The sequence below is a fragment of the Scyliorhinus torazame genome, chromosome 12 (assembly GCF_047496885.1).
Source record: "Scyliorhinus torazame isolate Kashiwa2021f chromosome 12, sScyTor2.1, whole genome shotgun sequence".
In the NCBI taxonomy this organism is placed as follows: Eukaryota; Metazoa; Chordata; class Chondrichthyes; order Carcharhiniformes; family Scyliorhinidae; genus Scyliorhinus; species Scyliorhinus torazame.
Genome location: NC_092718.1, coordinates 131,991,854 through 132,000,114, shown reverse-complemented (window position 1 = coordinate 132,000,114; position 8,261 = coordinate 131,991,854). Strand labels below are relative to the sequence as shown.

General features: G+C 65.1%; 1 protein-coding gene across 4 annotated transcripts in view; it reads right to left on the bottom strand.

The window, feature by feature from the left end:
* Window positions 1–282: 282 nt before the first annotated feature.
* The window catches only part of LOC140386606 (uncharacterized), a 45,060-nt gene continuing 37,081 nt past the window's right edge, over window positions 283–8,261 (bottom strand). For all 4 annotated transcript variants that reach the window (XM_072469079.1, XM_072469081.1, XM_072469080.1 and 1 more), the window contains 2 exons: window positions 1,826–1,985; window positions 283–1,694 (listed from right to left, as the gene is read on the bottom strand). In XM_072469079.1, the coding sequence (XP_072325180.1) occupies window positions 865–1,694; window positions 1,826–1,985 (990 nt within the window). In that variant the 3' untranslated portion in view covers window positions 283–864. The remainder of the gene's footprint in view (window positions 1,695–1,825; window positions 1,986–8,261) is intronic.

Below are 8,261 nucleotides of genomic sequence, written 5' to 3'. Positions count from 1 at the left end.
ACACCAAGTGCTGGAAAATGGGATTCGAGTAAATATGGGTTTGATGGCTGGTGTAGACATGATGGGCCGAAGGGTCTCTTTCTGCGTTGTGAAAAATCCATGACTATTTTCCTCACGCTGGCACTAGTGGGCGACCAAAATGATGACCTCCAAACGGTCTGACCCTCCCTGGGAAGAACAGTAGATTTCTTTCTCGAAGAAGGATTTGTGAACCAAACGAGCAAATAGAAATAAATCCCATAATGGCTGACAGCTGCCATGGTCACCATTACTGAGACTAGCTTTAAAATTCCAGACTTTATTAAAGTGAAAATAAATTTGTCCAGTTGCCATCGTGGGAGTTCCTCGCCATGTTCCCTACTGCGTATTCACCTGGGCCCCAGGATGACGAGTCAGCCACGTTACAACTGTGCCACCATCTGGCAGAAATTGGAATTCAATCAGACAAGTCTACTGATATCTTCCCACAGTCCTCTGCTTCCTTCTTCATTGTCAACCACTTGGCTAACTTTTATATCGTCTGCAAGTCTTATTACTCCCAACATGACGTCTTTCAGAGCCCTGCAGAACTTGCTGGCCATGGTTGCCACGGGCCCTGGAGCTGTTCATTTACTGACCAGTCAGTCACGTGACCTTGTTGATCACCTCTTGCTGCTGTGTCCAAGGCCACCTTCAGATAAAAGTCAGAACTGCGAATGGCGTAACACTGATTTAGACAAATATGAATCTATATTACCGATTCCCAGGGTGTAATTTTGACAACATATCTGGTACGTGTTCTCTTTACTATCTTAGTGTCTTTATTCTACAAATTTGTGTTTCAATGAGTGGTGAGTGTGACACAGTCTGGCCTGAGTAAGATACTCATAGTCGGCGATCTCGAAGAGCTCGGGCACGAGGGGGTTTGATTTCAGTCTGCAGGATCGCTGCTGCCTCCAGGACAGTGGGCGCTTGGCGATGCGGTGAGGGAGCTGACGGGCAGGTGTCCCGAGAGGTGCTGGAGGGTGCCCCTCTCGCTGGGCCAGCACTGATGCCACCGAGCCTCGGAAGGGCGGCCTGCAGGAGGTCAGTGACCTGGCCAAAGCCTCGGTCGATGCGCGTGCCCAGCCTTTCCAGGCCGGAGGAGATGGTGCAGGCCAGGCTCTGGATGGCCCCCGTCTGGGCCTCGATCAACGACGCCAGGGCCGGCGCTGCGGGCTCCTGGGCAGGGGACCTGGCCACAGCCTCCACCGAGCTGGCCACCTGCTCCATGGTGCACTGCAGGGTGCTGATGCCCTGTGGAAGAACCCCGCACAGGATGGAAGCAGAGTCTTCAATGCTCTCAGACAAGGTGAGGCAGCTCCGAGATAGGGTGTCCAAGGCCTCGAGCAGCTGGTGGTGCACGTGGAAAATCTTTCGCTTGAAGGCCGGGCCACCTAAGTCGGCGTCTCTGTGTTCCTCCGCATAGCTCGAATTTGAACCTGCCCCATAGCCATCTGCCTCCTGCACTGTCCTCTTCAGGATGTCAGGCTCCTGCTCACCATTGCCGAACAATTCGCCCTGCACGGACTCTTCAAGTTCACTGTCTCTGCCATCGGAGATGCTGATTTCTCGGCTGTTGTACTGGAAGGACAAAGCTGGTGAGGTTGCTTCTTCCATCAGGTCGCGCGGTTCCGCCAATATTTGCCCGGTATGGCCCAAATAATGGGACAGACCTGGAATGAAAGGGAGAAGGGGACAAGGGTCAGAGAGAGGTGAAGTGACAGCGACACAAAGCAGCTCCGAGGATGAACACGGAACGCTCCCGACTGAAAAACCAGCCAGATAAAGAGAATCCGGAAGCCACCCTGTGGTACTTGGCCTCCGGCCTCGCCGTTCTCGATGCTCCTCCTGCTGTAGATCTCAACGATGTCCAGGGCTTCCTGCTCAATCTGGGTTGGGGCTTGAATGGAGGCGGGTCGCTCACTGCAAGTCAGGGGATTCCTCTGTTTCTGGGCCAATTTGTCCTGCAGAGAGAATGGGACTGAGTTAGTGAGGGGCTGGAGAGACACGGCAAGATTGAGGGCAGACACTGCCCCGAGGTGCAGAAAGCAGTTGCTGGCTCACACCAGAAAGCGTTTACGGACAAATTCAACGTTTCCTCATCATGCGGTGGGGTGGGGGGTGGCGAGCGAGGGAAGAGAGAGTGCATTGGGAGAGGGGAGGAGAGTGCAGTGTGGGGGGGGGGGAGAGAGTGCAGTGTGGGGGGGGGGGAGTGCAGTGTGGGGGGGGGGGAAGAGTGCAGTGCAGTGTGGGGGGGGAGAGTGCAGTGTGGGGGGGGAGTGTGCAGTGTGGGGGGGTGGGGAAGGAGAGTGCAGTGTGGGGGGGGGGGGAGTCTGCAGTGTTGGGGGGGAAGAGTGCAGTGTTGGGGGGGGGGGAGAGAGTGCTGGGGGGGAGAGAGTGCAGTGGGGGGGGGGGAGAGTGCAGTGTGGGGGGGGGAGGAGAGTGCAGTGTGGGGGGGGGAGGAGAGTGCAGTGTGTGGGGGGGAGAGTGCAGTGTGTGGGGGGAGCAGTGTGGGGGGGAGAGTGCAGTGGGGTGGGGGGAAGAGTGCAGTGGGGGGGGGAGAGCAGTGGGTGGGGGGGCAAGAGTGCAGTGGGGGGGGGGGGAGAGTGCAGTGTGGGGGGGGGAGGAGAGTGCAGTGTGGGGGGGGGAGGAGAGTGCAGTGTGTGGGGGGGAGAGTGCAGTGTGTGGGGGGAGCAGTGTGGGGGGGGAGAGTGCAGTGGGGTGGGGGGAAGAGTGCAGTGGGGGGGGGAGAGCAGTGGGTGGGGGGAGAGGCAATGGGTGGGGGGGCAAGAGTGCAGTGGGGGGGGGGAGAGTGCAGTGGGGGGGGGGGAGTGCAGCGTGTGGGGGGGAGCAGAGTGCAGTGGGGGGGGAGGAGGAGAGTGCAGAGGGGGGGGGAGAGTGCAGTGTTTGGTGGGGGGGAGCAGTGTGGGGGGAGGCGTGTGGGGGGGGGAGGAGAGTGCAGTGGGGGGGGGGGGAAGAGTGCAGTGTGGAGGAGGGAAAGAGTGCAGTGTAGGGGGGAGGAGAGTGCAGTGTGGGGGGGGGAGAGTGTAGTGGGGGAAGAGGGCAGTGTGGGGGTGGGAGGAGAGTGCAGTGTTGGGGGAGGAGAGTGCAGTGTGTGGGGGGAGTGCAGTGTGGGGGGGAGGAGAGTGTAGTGGGGGGGAAGAGGGCAGTGTGGGGGGGGGAGGAGTGTGGGGGGTGGAGTGTGGGGGGGGGAGGAGTGTGGGGGGGTGGAGTGGTGGGGGGGGAGAGGAGAGTGCAGTGTGGGGGGGGGAGAGTGCAGTGGGGGGGGGAAAGAGTGCAGTGTGGGGGGGGAAAGAGTGCAGTGAAGTGGGGAGGAGAGTGCAGTGTGGGGGGGGAGAGTGTAGTGGGGGGAAGAGGGCAGTGTGGGGGGTGGGAGGAGAGTGCAGTGTTGGGGGGGGAGGAGAGTGCAGTGTGTGGGGGGGGAGAGTGCAGTGTGGGGGGGAGGAGAGTGCAGTGTGGGGGGGGAGAGAGTGTAGTGGGGGGGAAGAGGGCAGTGTGGGGGGGGGGAGGAGAGTGCAGTGTGTGGGGGGGGAGAGTGCAGTGGGGCTGGGGGAGAGTGCAGTGGGGCGGTGGGAGAGTGCAGTGGTGGGGGGGAGAGCAGTTGGTGGGGGGAGAGCAGTGGGGCGGGGGGGAGAGTGCAGTGGGGCGGGAGGGAGAGTGCAGTGGGGGGGGGGAAAGAGTGCAGTGGGGGGGGGGGAAAGAGTGCAGGTGGGGGGGGGAAGAGTGCAGTGGGCGGGGGGAGAGTGCAGTGGGAGGGGGAGAGTGCAGTGTGAGGGGGGGGGAGAGTGCAGTGTGAGGGGGGGGGAGAGTGCAGTGTGGGGGGGGAAGAGTGCAGTGTAGGGGGGTGGGAGTGCAGTGTGTGGGGGGGGAAGAGTGCAGTGTGGGGGGAGAGGGCATTGTGGGGGGGAGGGGAGGCGTGTGGGGGAGGAGTGGGGAGGCGTGGGGGAGGAGTGGGGGAGGCGTGTGGGGGGGGAGGAGGGGAGTGTGGGGGGGGAGGTGCAGTGGGGGAGGGGAGGGGGGAGGGCGGGAGGGGGGGGGAGAGGGCAGTGTGGGGGGGGAGTGCAGTGGGGGGGAGTGCAGGGGGGGAGGGGAAGAGTGCAGTGTGGGGGGAAGACGTGCAGTGGGGGAGGGGAGTGCAGTGGGGGGAAAGAGTGCAGTGTGAGGAGGGAAAGAGTGCAGTGTAGGGGGAGGAGAGTGCAGTGTGGGGGGGAGAGTGTAGTGGGGGAAGGGCAGTGTGGGGGTGGGAGGAGAGTGCAGTGTTGGGGTGGAGGAGAGTGCAGTGTGTGGGGGAGAGGCAGTGTGGAGGAGGGAAAGAGTGCAGTGTAGGGGGGAGGAGAGTTGCAGTGTGGGGGGGGGGAGAGTGTAGTGGGGGAAGAGGGCAGTGTGGGGGGTGGGAGGAGAGTGCAGTGTTGGGGTGGAGGAGAGTGCAGTGTTGGGGGGGAGGAGAGTGCAGTGTGGGGGGGAGGAGAGTGTAGTGGGGGGGAAGAGGGCAGTGTGGGGGGGGGAGGAGTGTGGGGGGTGGAGTGTGGGGGGGGAGGAGTGTGGGGGGTGAAGTGGGGGGGAGGAGAGTGCAGTGTGGGGGGGGGAGAGTGCAGTGGGGGGGGGGAAGAGTGCAGTGTGGGGAAAGAGTGCAGTGTGGGGGGGGGAGAGTGCAGTGTGTGGAGGGGGAGAGTACAGTGGGGGGGGGAAGAGTGCAGTGGGGGGGGAAGAGTGCAGTGGGGGGGGAAGAGTGCAGTGTGGAGGAGGGAAAGAGTGCAGTGTAGGGGGGGGAGGAGTGTAGGGGGTGGAGTGTGGGGGGGGGAGGCGTGTGGGGGGGGAGGAGAGTGCAGTGTGGGGGGGGAGAGTGCAGTGGGGGGGGGGAAAGAGTGCAGTGTGGGGGGGGGGAAGAGTGCAGTGTGGGGGGGAAAGAGTGCAGTGTAGTGGGGAGGAGAGCTGCAGTGTGGGGGGGGGAGAGTGTAGTGGGGGGAAGAGGCAGTGTGGGGGTGGGAGGAGAGTGCAGTGTTGGGGGGAGGAGGAGAGTGCAGTGTGTGGGGGGGAGAGTGCAGTGTGGGGGGGAGGAGAGTGCAGTGGGCGGGGGGAGAGTGCAGTGGGGGGGGGAAGAGTGCAGTGGGGGGGGAAGGAGTGCAGTGGGGGGGGAAGAGTGCAGTGGGGGGGGAAGAGTGCAGGGGGGGGGGGAGGAGGAGAGTGCAGTGTGAGGGGGGCGAGAGTGCAGTGTGGGGGGGGAAGAGTGCAGTGTGGGGGGGAAGATTGCAGTGTGGGGGGGATAGAGTGCAGTGTAGGGGGGTGGGAGTGCAGTGTGTGGGGGGGGGGGAAAGAGTGCAGTGTGGGGGGGAGAGGGCATTGTGGGGGGGAGGGGAGGTGTGTGGGGGAGGAGGAGTGGGGGGCGAGGAGAGGGCAGAGTGTGGGGGGAGAGTGCAGTGTGGGGGGAGGGGGGGAAGAGTGCAGTGTGGGGGGGAGGAGAGTGCAGTGGGGGGCAGACTGCAGTGGGGGAAAGAGTGCAGTGTGGGGGGGGTGCAGTGTGGGGGGGGGGGAGGAGTGCAGTGTGTGGAGGGGAGAGTGCAGTGTGGGGGGGGGAAGAGTGCAGTGGGGGGGGGGAGGAGAGTGCAGTGTGGGGGGGAGGAGAGCAGTGTGGGGGGGGGGGGAGTGCAGTGTGTGTGGGACAGTGCAGTGTGTGTGGGGGGGAGAGTGCAGTGTGGGGGGGGAAGAGTGCAGTGTGGGGGGGAGAGTGTAGTGGGGGGGAAGAGGGCAGTGTGGGGGGTGGGAGGAGAGTGCAGTGTTGGGGGGGGGAGGAGAGTGCAGTGTGTGGGGGGGAGAGTGCAGTGTGGGGGGGAGGAGAGTGCAGTGTGGGGGGGGAGGAGAGTGTAGTGGGGGGGAAGAGGGCAGTGTGGGGGGGGGAGGAGAGTGCAGTGTGTGGGGGGGAGCAGTGTGTGGGGAGGAGAGTGCAGTGTGGTGGGGGGGAGAAGTGGGGGGGGGAGATTGCAGTGTGGGGGGGGGAGAGTGCAGTGGGGCGGGGGGAGAGTGCAGTGGGGCGGTGGGAGAGTGCAGTGGGTGGGGGGGAGAGCAGTGGATGGGGGGGGAGAGTGCAGTGGGGCGGGGGGGAGAGTGCAGTGGGTGGGGGGGGGGAGGGTGCAGTGGGGGGGGGGAGAGTGCAGTGGGGGGGGGAAGAGTGCAGTGGGGGGGAGGAGGAGAGTGCAGTGTGAGGGGGGGGAGAGTGCAGTGTGGGGGGGGGAGAGTGCAGTGTGGGGGGGAAGAGTGCAGTGTGGGGGGGAAGATTGCAGTGTGGGGGGGGATAGAGTGCAGTGTAGGGGGGTGGGAGTGCAGTGTGTGGGGGGGGAAGAGTGCAGTGTGGGGGGGGAGAGGGCATTGTGGGGGGAGGGGAGGCATGTGGGGGGGGGGAGGAGAGGGCAGTGTGGGGGGGAGAGTGTGGGGGGGTGCAGTGGGGGGAGGGGGGGAAGAGTGCAGTGTGGGGGGGAGGAGAGTGCAGTGGGGGGCAGACTGCAGTGGGGCGGGGGGAGTGCAGTGGGGGGAAAGAGTGCAGCGTGGGGGGGGGGAAGAGTGCAGTGTGGGGGGGAAGAGTGCAGTGTGGGGGGGGAAGGAGAGTGCAGTGTGGGGGGGGGAGGAGAGCAGTGTGGGGGGGGGAGGAGAGCAGTGTGGGGGGGGGGAGTGCAGTGTGGGGGGACAGTGCAGTGTGTGTGGGGGGGAAGAGTGCAGTGTGGGGGGGGGAGAGTGTAGTGGGGGGAAGAGGGCAGTGCGGGGGGGGGAAGAGTGCAGTGTGGGGGGGGGGAGGTGAGTGCAGTGTGGAGGGGGGGGAGGTGAGTGCAGTGTGGGGGGGGAGAAGAGTGCAGTGTGGGGGGGGGAGCAGTGGGTGTGGGGGGAGAGCAGTGGGTAGGGGGAAGAGTGCAGTGGGTAGGGGGGAAGAGTGCAGTGGGGGGGGGAAGAGTGCAGTCTGTGGGGTGGGAGGGGAGGGTGTGGGGGGGTGGAGTGTGGGAGGGGCGTGTTGGGGGGGGAGGAGAGTGCAGTGTGAGAGGGGGGGAAAGAGCAGTGTGGGGGGGGGAAGAGTGTAGTGGGGGGGGAAGAGGGCAGTGTGGAGGTGGGAGGAGAGTGCAGTGTTGGGGGGGAGGAGAGTGCAGTGTGTGGGGGGGGAAGAGTGCAGTTTGGGGGGGAGGAGAGTGCAGTGTTGGGGGAGGAGAGTGCAGGGTGGGAGAGAGTGCAGTGTGTGGGAGGGAGCAGTGTGGGGGGGGGGGAGATTGCAGTGGGGCGGGGGGGAGAGTGCAGTGGGGCGGCGGGAGAGTGCAGTGGGGCGCGGGAGAGTGCAGTGGGGCGGCGGGGGAGAGCAGTGGGTGGGGGGAGAGCAGTGGGTGGGGGGAGAGCAGTGGTGGGGGGTGAGCAGTGGGTGGGGGGGGAAGAGTGCAGTGGGGGGGGGAAAAGAGTGCAGTGGGGGGAGGAGAGTACAGTGGGGGGGGGAGGAGAGTACAGTGGGGGGGAAGAGTGAAGTGTGTGGGGGGGGAAATGTGGGGTGGGAGGGCAGTGTGGGGGGTGCAGTGGGGGGGGGGGAGAGTGCAGTGGGGGGGGGGGAGTGCAGTGTATGGAGGGGAGAGTGCAGTGTGGGGGGGAGGAGGAGTGCAGTGTGGGGGGGAGGAGAGCAGTGTGGGGGGGAAGAGTGAAGTGTGGGTTGGGGTGCAGTGTTGGGGGGGGAAGAGTGCAGTGTGGGGGGAGGAGAGCAGTGTGGGGGGGGAGGAGAGCAGTGTGGGGGGGGGAGGAGTGCAGTGTGGGGGGGAGAATGCAGTGTGGGGGGGAAAGAGTGCAGTGTGGGGGGGGGGGGAGAGTGCAGTCTGGGGGGGAGTAGAGCAGTGTGGGGGGGGAAGAGTGCAGTGTGGGGGGGGAAGAGTGCAGTGTGGGGGGGGGAGGAGAGTGCAGTGGGGGGGGGGGAAGAGTGCAGTGGGGGGGGGGGAGAGTGCAGTGGGGGGGGAAGTGTGGAGTGGGGGGGGGGGAGTGTGGAGTGGGGGTGGGAAGAGTGCAGTGGGGGGGGAAGAGTGCAGTGGGGGGGGGGAAGAGTGCAGTGGGGGGGGGGTGCAGTGTGGGGGGGGGAGTGCAGTGTGGGAGGTGGGGGAGTGCAGTGTGGGAGGTGGGGGGAGTGCAGTGTGGGGGGGGGAAAGAGAGTGCAGTGTGGGGGGGGGGGGGGAGTGCAGTCGGGGGGGGGGGAAGAGTGCAGTGGGGGG